Genomic DNA, 16,225 nt, shown 5'->3' on the forward strand with positions numbered 1-16,225 from the left:
ATCACTCCGTGTTTGTGAATGGATGGGCAGTGTTACGATGTTTCCAGCGTGTTTCTCTCTCTGTGTGTTTGTAACGCTGATGGATGAATTCAGAAACTACAGAAAGTTTTCACGGGACTCAAACCTTCAACCCTGAGAAACTTTAAAGGACACGAGACCGCGCGCACGAGGATTTTCACTTCGCAATCTGTATGAACGTCAAACTGCGTTTAATAAACACAACAGCAAACGCGTGCGCGAGTGAGTGAGTGGGATTTGTGTTTTTTATTGAGGTTGCTGCTCGAGGAACTTTGAAATTGTGATTTTCTGACAGTCTGAAGAAGACATCCTGAAGTTTCAAAGTACGGCACGATTCATTGTAACAAACGTGAAGACACATTCGAGTTGATACATAGTCAGTATTTTGTTTTTGTTGTTTTATTTATCATATTACTTCCCAATTGGAATTTGAGGAAAACCATAATACCATCGATGGAGTGAGCTGTTTATTTCATCATTACAGTCAAGTGCCTCATTAAGGTAAGACAGACACACCTGCTTATCTACAGTATATGTATATTATATGCATGCATATACAAGTAGCCATATTGCAGTCGTGTGCCCGCATATGTTATTCTACCAACATACATAATTCATAAATCAGGCTATCAATCACTTTTTATTTAAATCACAAGTTGCATGAAAGATTTGCAAATAGTATAAAATAAAATGAAGTGTTGCTCGTGGCTTGACTTCTCTTGCATTGAATTTCAAATGCAACATTTTTATGGGAACACATGCAGGATTCAGTTCTGACCAAACACTTGCTTCTTGTTCATACTGCTTCAATACCTTTCTAAAACTGCATTTAAGTATGCCATAAAGCAATAAACTCTGAAGCAAAGATCAGATGAATGATATGTATATTTCACATTCATTGGCCACACAGAGATTTAAATGTCTTTGCAGATGCATTGGCCAAAAGTCAAAATTTAGGGTTATCGTATTTAAATGTTGGCTTTGTGTGGCTCAATATATGACAAGATAAGCAATCAGGTGATAAATGACTTCATCAATGTACCCAAAGGAATTAAACGGTTGTCTAGTGTTTGCCAAACACGTGCTTTCTGCTCTCTTGGCTAATATTAAAGCCGTTTAACTTGTCTTGCCTGGATTAGTTTCTGGTATTCTCTGGTCATTGGATCATGGTTAACCATGTCATAATGCATGGCTTTAACTGGAATAGGGATGAGGGTCAGGCTTTACTGTCTTGCCTTCTGCTCATGGTCTCGTGTTCCTGAACTGTATTTAAGCAGGTATATTGACCCACATTAAAGAGCGTGTTGTCATACACACAGCTGCTCTGAGATCAAAGGTTGCACTACAGGAAGCACAGGTTCATCATCATACAGTCTCATTTCTTTGTCTTGTATTCTTCTCTGTCTGTTTTTAAGGCATCTATTAATCCATTCGTACAATGGCCACACACATACATTGATGTGCCTTTCATAACTCAATAGCTTTGACGTATGGTATTTGCTCATGTAAAACTAGCTTTGCATTACATTCTCTAAAGGTTTGCCAAAGCATGCATTGCTATTAGTTTCCAAAGCAGATTACGGTCATTTTGCAACAAATGAAAATGTTGTGTTTATTGTAATGAGATCATGCATGCAGAAATCACAAGATTAAGTCTGTGGTTTTATCTCATAGTTGATCAAGTTAAAGGGATAGTTTACCCAAAAATAAAAATTATTTCATTTACTCACCCTCAGGTTGTTATAAACATGTATAAATGTCTTTGTTTTGAGCAATGTTTGTAACCAGCAGCATTGACTTCCATAGTATTTTTGTTTTCTACTATGGAAGTCAATTGTGCTCCTGTCCTATAAAATCTACAGTTGTGCATGCTTGCGGGTGCAGACGAGCTGCTCTGTGCACAAATCAAAGCATGCAGTCAACATCTGTGTAAGTATGCAGGGTGTACCACATGTAAAATAAGTATAGGGTTTAATAGACTTACAGTATGTCAACCTTTTATTTTCCGCGGCATTCAGACACAGATGCTGTGTCTCACAACAGGTTTTCAGGAACTTGAAGTTGAACAATGTAGCTGACTACACTCGTATACAAAAGATTAATCGTGATTAATCGCAAACAAAATTTGTTTTTGCATAAGTGTGTGTGCACTGTGTATAATTATTATGTGTATATATATATAAATTAATTGTATATATAATTGACTGTCACTATTGCACATTTTGGCACAAAATACTGAAAGACTTTTAGAGCTGCCTAACGATTATTCGCGACTAATCGTTTGCAAAATAAAAGTTTTTGTTTACATAAACTTTGTGTAATGTGTATAATAATTATGTATATATAAATGCACACACATGAGTGTATATATTTAAAACAGATTTGCATGTGTATATACATTTTTAATATTTACATGTAATTTATATTATATATAAATATAAATATTTCTTATCAATATTTTTTCCTTAAAATTATGCATGTATCTGTATGTATATATATATATATATATATATATATATATATATATATATATATATATATATATATATATATATATATATATATATACATGATATATGTTGAGGTACTGTGTATAATAATTATGTAAACAAAAACTTTCGACTAATCATAAGGCAGCCCGAAAGACTTTCACTGTTGCCAACATAAGCTGGAGTAGGGATGCACCGATACCACTTTTTTTGAATACGAGTACGAGTACGAGTACTTGCATTTCAGTACTTGCCGATACCGAGTATTTGATTAAAAAACATTATTTAAATTTACAGGTAACAGCTTTAGTCATATAATTTAACAAAAAGTTTTCCAGTTTGTTGTAAACTCTGCCTCTTTGGACAACACAAGAGGCATTAACCCCTTACACGCCGCTCAAACATAGACATTTCTCAGACCATGGTATCGATTCGGGGTATCGCGGGACTTTTAACAACTACAAGTACTTTCGAAAATGTCGTATCGAGGCCGATACCAGGATCGGTATCGGTGCATCCCTAAGCTGGAGTTTATGTGACATTTTGATGTGACGCATTATTCATTTTTCTTTATTTCAAAAAGTGTTGTTTTTTTGTTAGTTTGTCGTTGTAAATGTTCCAATTGGGACAAAGATTGTGCCATTTTCAAAGAGTTTAATTTAGGGATGCACCGATACCGATACTGGTATCAGGTATCGGCCTCGATACCACATTTTCTAAAGTACTCGTACTCTTTAAAAGTCCCCCGATACCTGGAATCGATACCACGGTCTGAGAAATGTCTATGTTTGAGCGGCGTGTAAGGGGTTAATGCCTCTTGTGTTGTCCAAAGAGGCAGCGTTTACAACAAACTGGAAAACTAGTCGTTTGTTTTTTTGTTAAATTATATGACTAAAGCTGTTACCTGTAAATTTAAATCATATTTTTTTTTTAAGTACTCAGTATCGGTCTCGGCAAGTACTGAAATGCAAGTACTCGTATTCCAAAAAAGTGGTATCGGTGCATCCCTAGTTTAATTAATTGTTCATGTTATATATTTCGGTTGCATTTAAAGGTAAAAAATGTAACATAGAAATACCATAGAATGAGCTGAACCGTAACCGTGCCGAAGAAGCGGACAATGTATCAGCAAAAATCGCATTGCAGAGAAAATTGTGGTTTTTTTTAAATGTATTAAATCGTAATGAACTGTCAGATTTACACCGGATGGATGGATAGATAAATGGATGGATAGATTGTTGTTTAGTTAGATAGACATAGATAGATTTTTATTAGTGCTGCAAAAGGTTAATCGTGCTTAATCACATAAAACTAAAAGTTTGTGTTTTCATAATGTGTGTGTATATATTATGCATATATAAATACACACATACATTTATGAATTTAAGAAAAAATTATTTAGGTATATTTTTTATTTATAATATAAAATATATCAAAATATATATATATATATATATATATATATATATATATATATATATATATAAATACATGTAAATGTTTCTTAAATAGAAACATTAATGTATGTGTATTTATATATATAAAGTAATTTTGCACACGCATAAATTATGAAATAATGAAATTTTATTTTGTATGCGATTAATCGCAATTAATCTTTTGACAGCCCTAATTTTTATATATTTTAAATTGTATATAAATAAAAATTATTTACATGCCTACATGTATGTGGGTATTTAATTTATATAATAATTTCACACACAAATGTATTATGCAAACACAAACTTTTATTTTGTATGCGATTAATCGCGATTAATCTTTTGCGGCATTAAGTTAAAGTACTTCAAAATATCCATAACTTTCAGTTTGGCAAACTAAAAAAAATTTTTTTTTAATGTAGCTGCCCCAAACACAAGTTTAACCGGTTTAGATCACAGTTTCAGTCAGGTTTCTGGTAGTTTATGTTTCCTATGATTACTCTTTGTGAGGATAGATTTTTCCTTAAGGCTTTTAAAGATCTCATGACCTTTATTATCTAGACAGAAAGTTGATATTTATACCAGCGTACAGTAGTCGGTTATTCCAATATGCAGAGATTCAATTAAATCTCCGTGTAGCTTGATATTATAGCCTGAAGGACGTACCAGTATTCAATAGAGACACTGGACTGTCTATGTTTTGTCAGTTGTTCTAGTTGGGTAGACCACAGTACTTTATCAGCACATTGAAAAAACCCACCAGTTAAGAAGTAATTTCAGGTTTTGTCTGATGTATGAAATTCACTGTTTAATTGTTGGAGACATTTTGTTCACATAACATGATTTTTACACTCTTAGCATTAACACACATTTAAAAATGCATGGATAAGGGTTTTCATTGGTTTTCTGTTCCCAATTCATTCTGCTTGGCCTGTTTTAGCGCCCCATGGCAGCCTGGATCATCTTGGATTAACTACAGAATAATACAGCTGCTTATCAGGCTGTTTCTGGCACCAACAGTCTGCACAGTTAACTACGGTAAAGAGCAGGTGTACCACGTTTTATCTCTGTAGTCTGAAGTTTGTTATGTTATTACTTTGAAAAGTTCTATTTTTTAAGTATTTTAGCATAAGTTAGATGTGTTTTTGTGTGCATTCATACAAATGCTGCATATTCAACTATCGTACGAGTTAAGCTTTGGTCCCTTCGGGTCTTCAGGTTTGTCTACATTTAGATGGATTCTCTAGTCTACTATTATTTCACCACTAATACGTGTTTAGCTTCAGAAATAAAGCTCAAATATGAAAACCTTGAGTAGCTATACGGGCCACCTTTGGCCTTGACAGTGATAAACACTGGACGACACACTGCTTTTAAAGCGATTAAAATGGCAGACGTCCCAGCGAACAGCTTTAGTCGAAGTACGTACATACCTGTAAATCCTTGATGTTAATTCAATTGAAGAGATGACAGTCCTGAATCTTGTAAAGGTAAAGCTGAATATTTACATGTTTGTGAAAGGGAATAATGGCATCAGTGGAGTTTAGTTCATTTCAGTTATCCGATTGAGATTATAAAGTACCACACAAGATCATTTATCACCTCATGACAAACTGTGGGTGCACTTAGGTCAATAACAGATGATACTGATCTTAACTTATAGTGATGATACGGTCATTATTAGACAATTATAAGACAATAGCTGCGTTTCCATACCACGCAAATTGATATAGCGAATTGGAGATGTGCCCAATGGAAACCCAGCATTTTCGTATAAACTCCTTCATATATTGCAAACAAGTTTTTACGCTGAAGTGAGGTGGTTTTACAGGCAATTAAAAAATAATAATAATAAACTTTATTTTATATAGCGCCTTTTAAAGTTACATCTCAAAGCGCTTTATAGAATCATAAAAATACACACATACATCAAATTTAAGAACATATAAAAGAAGCATACAAAGGGAATAAAATCACTTATAAGCTAACCTAAAAAAATAAGTTTTAAGTGAGGATTTAAAAGTATTTAAATGCAAAAGGATGCGTGTGTAAAAGTCACATGATCATTTTTTAAATATGGCGCATATGTTTGGTTGGAGGACAAGACATAAAAGTACATACTTTGATGTCATCTGCATGTCGGTTTGCATAGTGCCGTGTGAAGTTGCCATGGTTTTTGGAATTACTTTAGTCGCATGAATTCAGTTAACTTATTCAGGGTTCCCACGACGAGTCCTTAAAAATCCTGGAAAGTTTGTGAATCTGGGGGAAAAATTCAAGGCCGTGGGAAGTTTTTGAAAATATACATACATGCATACAGGTCATTAAAAGTGCTTGAATCTATTTTATGCAAGAGGTTTTCTGGAAAAAATCCTTATTATTCCCTGTGTAGTGTGGGAAAATTTCATAAAAGTTGAAGACTTTTTAAGCACACGTGTTAAACTGTTCACTTTAAATGCTTATATCTTCTGTATGTGAATGTTGATTCATACCAAAATGCTTTCTTGCATAGTTGTGTTGGACACATGAAAACGTCTCGGGTTACGTATGTAACTGTTGTTCCCTCCCTGAGAAGGGAACGAAACGCTGCGTCTCCCTTGCCATACTTCCTGCGTCCCTGTAACGCCGTCTTTGGCAATATTTCAGATAGCGATATACTTCCTGGCTCCCGCATCACCCTGTCTTTGTCGTTAAGCCTCACCATTGGTGAATTTGATATACACGTTCAGACGCACTTACCCCTGGAGTCGTTCCCAAAGTGTCACCGCAGTGACGCAGCGCGAGTTCCCTCAAAAGGGAACTGTAACAATGTATCTTAAAAGGTAACTCGATGTAACCTTGCTCTCACTTGAAATGTGTCCCCACATTTAGTCCTCCAATTTAAGGTATTGGATCTGGAAAGTCCTTGAAAGGTCCTTGAATTTGAAGTTAACTAAGGTGTGGGAACCCTGTTTATTCCATGTCAGCATTTTTTTTTGATTTTCACAAAAGTTTACAAAATGCATAATATATGTTAATATATAAACATAAAAATATATCAAATGAAAGAACAGATCCTCTGCTTTCAAACAAACAAACAAAACAAGTTCAAACAAAAAAATGTTTAACAAAAAGCTGAAATAATTGCATTTTTGTAAAGGAATTTTATAACAGATCAGATTCAGAACTATTATCAACATACACAGAGATTAAAATTACTTAAATTAGTTTTTGCTTAAATTTTTTATAATTTAAAAAACTACAGATTACCATAAAAACTCGCCAGAAAGGCGTTATTGGCAGGGAAATGTTTTCTCTTAATTCAATGGTGGGGAAAGGGAAGAGTTAAGGAAACGCTGTCATTCCGCGATTGTTTTTGGTAGACATTAAGAAAATAACGCAAAAGTTTTAAGCAAATTTTTAATTGAAACGCCACGTCTGTGTCTTGTAATGTAGGACAGATTTTCCAGTGAATGCCGAGATCAAAGACCAAAGTATTTTCAGAGCATGTCCCATCATGCAGGTGATGTGACCTCTCCTCACCTTATAACCTGTCTTAAGCATCTGCTTCAGCTACTTTACCTTTTGAAGACGTTGCAAGGGCTTATTAAGAGAAGATGAACTGATTTCAGGTTAAACCTCCTACATTTTTCAACTTCAAACTTCGGTCTTGCAGATTAAGATTGACACGTCACAAAGATTAGATTTTCTCAGTTAGTTTTGCACTTTTGTGATGTTTGATACTTTCAAGGTTGTTTTCTAAAAACTAGGACATTTTGTATCAGATTGAAAACAACAAGTTAGTTCCTGTCACTGCATGTGTAGGGTTAAAAAAGCAAGCGGTGAGGTATCACATAAACACATTTGTTTTCTGTCATGGATCTTTCCAAAGACATTTAAGAGCTTCTGCAGTAATGATCAGGTTTATTTGAGACACCTGTTATTCGGTTCCTTCTTTTCTTTTATAGCCAGTAAAGTTCAGGGTCAAGCATGTGTTCAGCTCATGTGTCCTATTAACTCAATGAGTTTAGCTAGATCTTGCCCATGGAATTAAATTATGTTTCCTCAGAGGTACTCTTTATTACGCAGATATGAGATGTTGTGTCTTATATGTCTTGCTATCTGTGATATACCTGTGCACTTTGTGTTTCACAGAAGTTCATCATTCTTGTTAAAATGTTTAATAGTTTTGTCCAGAGCAGCAGGACACACCTGGAGTTTTGTCTGATGTCACATGGGGTTTTTTTCTGTGTCATTCTTTGCGTGTGCTTGGCGTTTGTTCTCGTCTCACTGAAAGACACTTTTACAAGGAGTCCTTGTTTAACAGCTTTCCTGGTCAGAGACTCATACAGATGGACACAATGCCCTGCCCCTCATCTGGTAAATCATAAGGGCTGATTCAGGATCTGTTCCCGCTGCCGTAAACCTGTGTGAGGTTTTTGTACAAGCAAATAAAGGACTGACTTGAGAACAGATGCATAGTTTAAATGGGATTATGACTTCTAGATCTTGGCTTATGCATTCACATGACTCCACTTTTATCGCCTACTTTGCATTAATGTTTGATAGCTGGTTTGGTTATTTTGTTACAATTGCTTGTACTATGGGTGATTGGGTGATTTAAACAAAGTATTAAACCACATGTCAACATCCTGGCAAGCACAAGTTTTGCACAGACAAACATCAGTCAATTGTTAAAATTTAGTGTATGCTATATATTGATCTTTTAATGTAACAAATAAAGACTGACAGGATTAGAGCGAAGGTTGTTTGGTGTTTTGTAAAGGACCGTGAACATTTAAGGATAATTATTGAGATATTTACCCTCCATTAAGAATTGTGCACAAATTAAAATGTTAATTTTGTAGTTTTTGTTGTTCTTCATAGCTCATTGAGTTGATCTCTTACTGTGTTTTCACATAATATATCCCAAATAGTCATAGACACAATTAAACCATTTTCATCATTTATATATTTCCCCTAAATTGTTTATCAAGCCTATTTTATTTAAAGATAAAGTGCATCATTCAAGTAGCTGACCCAAATGGTTAAACATTCAGGTCATTCTTTCGATAAAGACATCTAGTTTTATTATGCTGCGTTCACACCAGCCGTGGTAGAGGCGTCAAGCGTGATTTCAATGTTAAGGCAATGTGAAGAGGAGGTCTCGCCTGGAGGTCTCGCGGCACGAATGAGGCATTTAGCATGACAGACGCAATTTCGCCTTATTTGCGCAAAGTGAAACGCGCGAGTTGAAAAATTTTAACTTTGGCGGAAAAACACATCGCTTTAACCAATCAGGAGCTTGCTCTAATATTGACGTGATTACAGAAAGCAAGCGGAGTTGCAGATGCCCCTCCCATGACGCGAATATCCGCACGGCTTTCACACACGAATGAAGTGAGTAAACTGAAAATGTTCAAGCAGCAAACTAGACGCGGTAGATGCGAACAGTGCTGGCCCGAGCCTCTTAGGGGCCCTAAGCAGAATTTGTTTGGGGGCCCCTCTCACCATTTTTTTTATTAAAAATATTGCGAGCTGAACTGTGGATGGATCACGGATCAAATCCGATCTGTCACATACCTTTATCTTGCTCTTTTTTCTGCTCCTCTGTCCTTTTCTTCTTTCTCTTTTCGGCACCAAAGGGATACATCCTTTTTTGTGACATGGCTTATCATTTATTACAGTTACGAGCACTTACACGCCGGCGCGAATTGTCAAAGCACGCAAGGTGTCTATATTACGCATGACGCAAACGCTAGCACTTCAGACACACAGCAGTTGTCTGCAAATCAGATTTTTTTTGTCTTGAATTATTCATTTATATTACTTTTTTAAGTTATTTAATTGCAAAAAAAAAAGATTGGGGGGGCCCCCTGGTGGCTACGGGGCCCCGAGCAGCCACGTAGTTGGCTTATGCCTCGGGCCGGCCCTGGACGTGAATTTCACGCCTCAAACGCGGCTGGTGTGAACCCACAGTTAAGGCCGTTTCACACGGTACGCGGCAACCGCAAGTGTTTAGTTCTTTTTCAATAGGAGACGTGCGGAAAGCAGCAAAACGGGGGCGGTTACAGAGGTGAAGCGGAGTTGGTCCACATGCCTTGCTCGTGCACCCAAAATCCTATTCCTTCTCCGGACATGGTACTTTATGACAGGCGCCTTTGAAGATAAACATATTTGCACTAAATGCTGCACAAAACGCTTCCAATGCAAGAGAAAAGCTGAAGCCGCGCAGCGATTTTGCCGCTTACCGCGTACCGTGTGAAACGGCCATTATAGTCGTCTCTGCATGGATAGTTCCATTCTGTCATCATTTACTCACCCTCAAGTTGTTTTTAACTTTTATTTTTTTGTTTTGCTAAACAAACACAAAGATATTTTAAAGAGATTTTCTAACCAAGCAGACCTGGGGCACCCTTGACTTGTATGTTTGGTTATTAATATTTTTCAAAATATTGTCCTTTGTGTTAAGCACTACAGTGAAATTTATACAGGGTAGAAACAACTTAAGGATAAGTTAATGATGACAGATTTTTCATTTTTGAATGAACTATCCCTTTAAGAAATGCCAAGAGAAAATATTTTAACTTTGAAAATTTCACACTTTACTGTTAAAAATGAACATTTTCCAAGAAACCAAAAGCATTTTCACACGCTGTGGATATTGTGGTTTGTTTCATACCTGTGGATGTTAAAAAGCTAATTATTTTCTTTTGCAACTGTAAAAAAAAATGCAGCATGAAGTTAATTCACTTCTATTTTAAATGTTGACCTGTGAGAAGTTGACAACTAATAAAACAAGTTCAAGTTGTTTATCTTCATTTTTCAAGTAACATACAAATATATGTTGATTTGACAAAAATACTGAATTTTTGCCGTTTGGATTTAGACAAAAATTAGTGACAAAAAAGCAGATGAGGGATTTACATTGTCTTTTGTGGAGTTTGCTTTGACAAGTCTGCTTGCACAATCCAGGTTTCACGTGGCCTCCAAATCTTTTACCTGAAGAGATGGTTGTGAAACAGATGCTTATATCTTCATTTCACTGATCTTTGTTGCATTCTTTCAGATAAATGTGTGCTGAAATGAAAACAAACAAAGCGTGTGCATGCTTTTTCATCTTATGAGCCTCCTTTAATTAACCTACAGTAATAAGCTGGTATTAAAGGTTTTGAAGTTACTTTATAAATAAACCAAAGCCCTTCACAATGCTGGAGAGAGTTTATTACTGTAGACGCACAGGCGTGTGCAGTTTCTGCTTGTATGCAGGGTGATGTTCAAGATGATAGGAAGAGTTTATGATGGCCATTGTTGTCTGAAGTTTGCTAAAGCGATCTAAATCACTTTGTTTACAGTTTTAAAGGTTTTGACTATACATCTGAACAGAAACATCTGGTATGTAATTTATCAAGCATCAGACATACGTCAAGATTTACAAAAAAAAAACTCTTAATATGAAATAAAAACACATTGTTTTGATTATCTGAAGTATTAAATGAGGAAGTGAATGCTAGAGTTTCATGCTTAATAAGTGCATAATCTCCTCCTTTATTATTTTAAAGTGAAAAATAATCCTAAGCTAGTTCTTTATACCATATAGGACAAATGCATAAACTAGATATAGTGTGAAATGAAATCTGTAAAGTGAAACATAATTGATCCAGGAAGTATCCTGCGCGTTGTCTTATCTATTGTAAAGTGTTGGCAAAGAGTGACTGTTCTGTTGGTTCTCAAATGACTTTTGTGTGTGTGTCTTTGTGTTTCAGGTGGGGTATGTGTGATGGTATGTGAGTGTTTACCATGGTACAGAAGAGACTCGGGTTTCTGAATGTCACCATTGTCACCGCCCTCTGTATACTGTGTAAGTATTTTCCCTGCTGCTCAACCCTAGTGACCCACGACCCAAAACTGCAGTGCCCACAAAAAGTATTTTGACACTTTAGTCATGGGAATGCGGTAGAGATAATAAATCAAAGCCACTGGCATCTGTGAACAAATAATACTGGTGCTTTTCACTTTTCTGTGCAATGATTTACCAGTTGGTGTTAAAAGGACACTCCACTTTTTTTTTAGAAAATATGCTTATTTTTCAGCTTTCCTAGAGTTAAAGGTGCAGTGTGTAATTTTTAGAAGGATCTCTTGACAGAAATGCAAAATAATATCCAAAACTATACTATCAGAAGTGTACAAAGACTTTTTTATATTGAACCGTTATGTTTTTATTACCTAAAAATGAAAAGTTTTTATCTACATACACCATGGGTCCCCTTACGTGGAAGTCGCCATTTTGTGCCGCCATGTTTCTACAGAAGCCTTTAATGGACAAACTTTTTTTTACTAAGTTGTCACCGACAATAACATGTTTTTCTGGTGGCGGCTACCGTAGCTTCTCTTTGCGTTTCAAAAGCGAGGGGTGAGCAGTGAACTGAGCCTTTGGTTCCAATTCGCAACCTCACCACTAGATGCTGCTAAAATTTAAACACTGCACCTTTAAACATTTGATTTCTACAGTTTTGGAATTCATTCAGCGGATATCCGGATCTGGCGGTAACACTTTTAGCATAGCTTAGCATAATCCATTGAATCTGATTAGACCATTAGCATCGCGCTAAAAAATAACCAGAGTACTATTTAAAAGTAGACTTTTCTGTAGTTACATCGTGTACTACGACCGACGGAAAATTAAAATGCGATTTTCTAGGCCGATATGGCTATGAACTATACTCTCATTCTGGTGTAATAATCAAGGACTTTGCTGCCGTAACATAGCTGCAGGAGGCACAATGATATTACGCAGCGCCTGAAAGTAGTCCCCTTGGTAACTTTCAATAGCAGGGGACTATTTTTGCCACTGCGTAATATTATTGCGCCTCCTGCAGCCATGGGTATTACGCCAGAATGAGAGTATAGTTTCTAGCCATATTGGCCTAGAAAATCGCAACTTTTAATTTTCTGTCGGTCTTAGTACACGATGTAACTACAGAAGTTTTAAATAGGAAAAATATCGAAACTCTTTGGTTATTTTTAGCGGGATGCTAATGGTCTAATCAGATTCAATGGATTGTGCTAAGCTATGCTAAAAGTGGTATCACCAGACCCAGAGATCAGCTGAATGGATTTCAAAATTGTAAAAATCAAATGTTTAACTCTAGGGGAGCTGGAAAATAAGCATATTTTCAAAAAAAGTGCAGTGTCCCTTTAAAATTGATTTTCCAACTCTCCCCATTCTCTTAATTATACAGTGTTATCTCTCTGTTTGTGTCTTGTTTTCTTTATCTCCATGATCCCTCTGCTCACCTCTCCACCAAGCCCGAACCTGTGGTTTATAAGATTTAGTTGATTATTTTGCTACCACCATCTCTACATGCCACCAGGGGTTTGGTGCGACAGTGTTTACTCTCAAAACACGTTTGGTGGTAGGGGGTTAAATCTGGGTCATTAATAAACAGACGACCCTTTTTGCTCCGTATGGCACACAGTCTGGCCAGTGAGAGCGTTTGTGGTGAGGTGCGTGATTTAGGGGGAAACCTCACGACATCTCAGGGGGGAAAGGGAATCAAATCCCTGCCAAAAAAATGAAATCTGCAAATCTGGATTTAGATCAGCCTGGGATTAGATTTTCCCTTCTGTCAAGGCACGCTTTTGTCAGTGATGTGGTTCTTAAAGGTTTTTGGCCATATGCGTGCCCCAGGGTGTCATGCGTTAGGGCAGTGGTTCTCAAACTGGGGGGGGGGGGGGTGTTACACAATACATTAATTTATCATAAATTAAACCTCATTAAAATAAGGCTACTTACCAACTGCACTATATTGTGTAATTTAAAATGTTTTGTTTTAAAACATGTCTTTTGAAATTGTTTTATGTCATGAATTTGCTTTGGGGGGATGCACCATACTCCGAAATGTTAGAGAACCACTGGGTCTGAGGGAGGGAGGTTTTTTATAGATTTTAAATGTCTGCGTCTATCATCATCATCTTTGAAAGATTACCCCTAATCGCATGACTAGACGAGGTGCATACCACACAGAGAAAGAGGGGGTTACTCAAAGGCTTCAGAATGCCCAAAAGAGGTCATTTACACCCCCCCAAAAAAACATAAGACAAACAATCAAGGATGCTTCAACTTTCAGTAGTCGACTGAAAGATGTGATTATATGTAAAACCATTTAGGAGAGGTTTCCTAGACAGGACTTATCCTAGTGCTAGACTAAAATGCATTTTTGAGCTGCTTTAATTTAAAACCTTGCCCTGACATTTCTTAAACGGGACATATCATGACATGAAAATCTGCCTTTTTTCATGTTTAAGTGCGATAATTAAGTCCCCATGGCTTTTATCAACCTAAAAAATGTGTAAAAGAAAAACCCAGTAACTTAGTTTTGGTAAATCATTCTCTGCAAGCATGTGAAAAATAGGTCATTGAAATTTGGCTCCCCTTGTGATGTCAAAAGGGGATAATACTGCCTCTTACCGTGAGTTCACACCAGCCGCGTTTGAGGCGTCAAAAGTGATAGACCGATATATCGGCCGGCCGACATCGGGCCGATATTTGCGAGTTTTATGTGTATCGGCATCGGCCAATATGTGGCTGCCGTGTTCGCCGATTTTTTTCCGGCTTTATTTACAGACAGAGTGCTGGAAGCCGCAAGCGATTGCAGGTCATGTGACTAAAAACAACCAACCTTTCCATGACAACATCAAAAGATGGTTCTATAGCACCCTCCCCTGTTTTTACTATTTGTTAAATATAGTTTTTTTAAGTTCTATACATGTTACTTTTTTAAATTGAGACTTGTAACATTTGGCATCATCATTGTGTCATTTTTATGATGTAAATTGAGTGAGCAAAAGCAGTATTGGCTCCAAATATTGGCTCAAGAAAATCGGCAGCCTGTATCGGTCATCGGCTAAGGCTAATGAAACAAAAATCGGTATCGACAGCGGCACTGAAAAATCCATATCGGTCGATCCCTACGTCAAATTTGCGTCTACCGCCCCGAGTTTGTCGCTTGAACATTTTGTGTTTACTCCCTTCATTCGCGCAGGAATTCTAATCATGGAGACATTCATGCGGAAATTCGCGTCATGGGAGGGGCTTCTGCAACTCCGCTCGCTTCCTGTAATCACGTCACTTTTAGAGCAAGCTCCCGATTGGTTAATGCAGTGCGTAAACCCTATCTGCGAAACCACCCCTTAAAGTTTTCAAGTATTTTTTAATGTATTAAATGGAATTTGCAGAATTTAATTTCTGTATTGCATAATAAGAAACTGATGTTTTGCATAACAGAAATCTGATTTTTGAGGTAAAGTTTTATTTCCGTAGCCATTTTTCATGATATTTATTCACACAGCACTGCGTTCAAAGCACAGACTGTTGCGTCCAACAAAATGTATATGCTGTATGTTAATTTACATGCGTAACATCTTCCCAGCATCCCCCCATCCTTAATCCTCATTAAACGTGTGTGTGTGTGTGTATGTGTGTGTGACATCATCCCATCGCTTGTCCTTTGTGTCGTGTTTTTCCTCAGTCACGCTCATTTTCCATCTCACTTTCTCCTGTTGGCTGTTTTCCCTGTTTTCTCTCGTTCCTTTTTTTTCAGTAGCTGCAGATAAAATGGCCAAACATTAACAAATATGGGTTTTCCACATTGGGGATTTGACCACTGAGTTTAAACAGAAAGCAGATGTCAGGTGACAAATACAATGTGCTCATCTCTTCCTCTTAATGTTTAGTTTTTTCTACAGACCCCTTATGAGCTAAATAAAATGTATATTAATTGAGTAATTGAGGGTCAGCGTGTCATTGTTTTATGGGGCATACACGAGTTCAACGATTTGCGCGAGTAGATTACATAAAAAGTCAATACAAAGACGCGATCAGACGCCTCCTTGCGCGGGGCGATGCGAATGACGCGAATCTGGCTGCGCAATTGCCGCAAAAACACCTTCGCCTCAAATGTGCCTTCGTGCATGTTAAAAACATTCAACTCAAGTGAAAAATTTGCATGACACAAAATTATATCTTGCGAGTAATCTAGAGCAACCAACGCAATGCTATGCATTAGAATTGCATTACAGTCAAAACAGTTTGTCTTTGTTATCGAACTACTGTATATCCACAACCCTCCATGCTGAAACAATCAGCTAGCGACCAACATGTGTTGTGTTTTAATGCGGATGTGCCGGTGACTCTACCAGAATCTTAACTAGCAAAACTTCCTTGGTTAACCAGCTTCATAATCTTAGCTTTATTAACGAGCAACCTGATTAACCAGCCAGCATGGAAAGCTCATGAGTTTA

The 16,225-nt window shown here is 36.8% G+C and overlaps 1 protein-coding gene across 4 annotated transcripts in view; it reads left to right on the forward strand.

The window, feature by feature from the left end:
• Positions 1–16,225, forward strand: part of igsf9b (immunoglobulin superfamily, member 9b) — a 54,043-nt gene continuing 37,818 nt past the window's right edge. For all 4 annotated transcript variants that reach the window (XM_065248240.1, XM_065248242.1, XM_065248241.1 and 1 more), the window contains exons 1-2: positions 1–519; positions 11,689–11,783. In XM_065248240.1, the coding sequence (XP_065104312.1) occupies positions 11,723–11,783 (61 nt within the window). In that variant the 5' untranslated portion in view covers positions 1–519; positions 11,689–11,722. The remainder of the gene's footprint in view (positions 520–11,688; positions 11,784–16,225) is intronic.

This window comes from Paramisgurnus dabryanus, chromosome 11, assembly GCF_030506205.2.
Source record: "Paramisgurnus dabryanus chromosome 11, PD_genome_1.1, whole genome shotgun sequence".
Taxonomy (NCBI): domain Eukaryota; kingdom Metazoa; phylum Chordata; class Actinopteri; order Cypriniformes; family Cobitidae; genus Paramisgurnus; species Paramisgurnus dabryanus.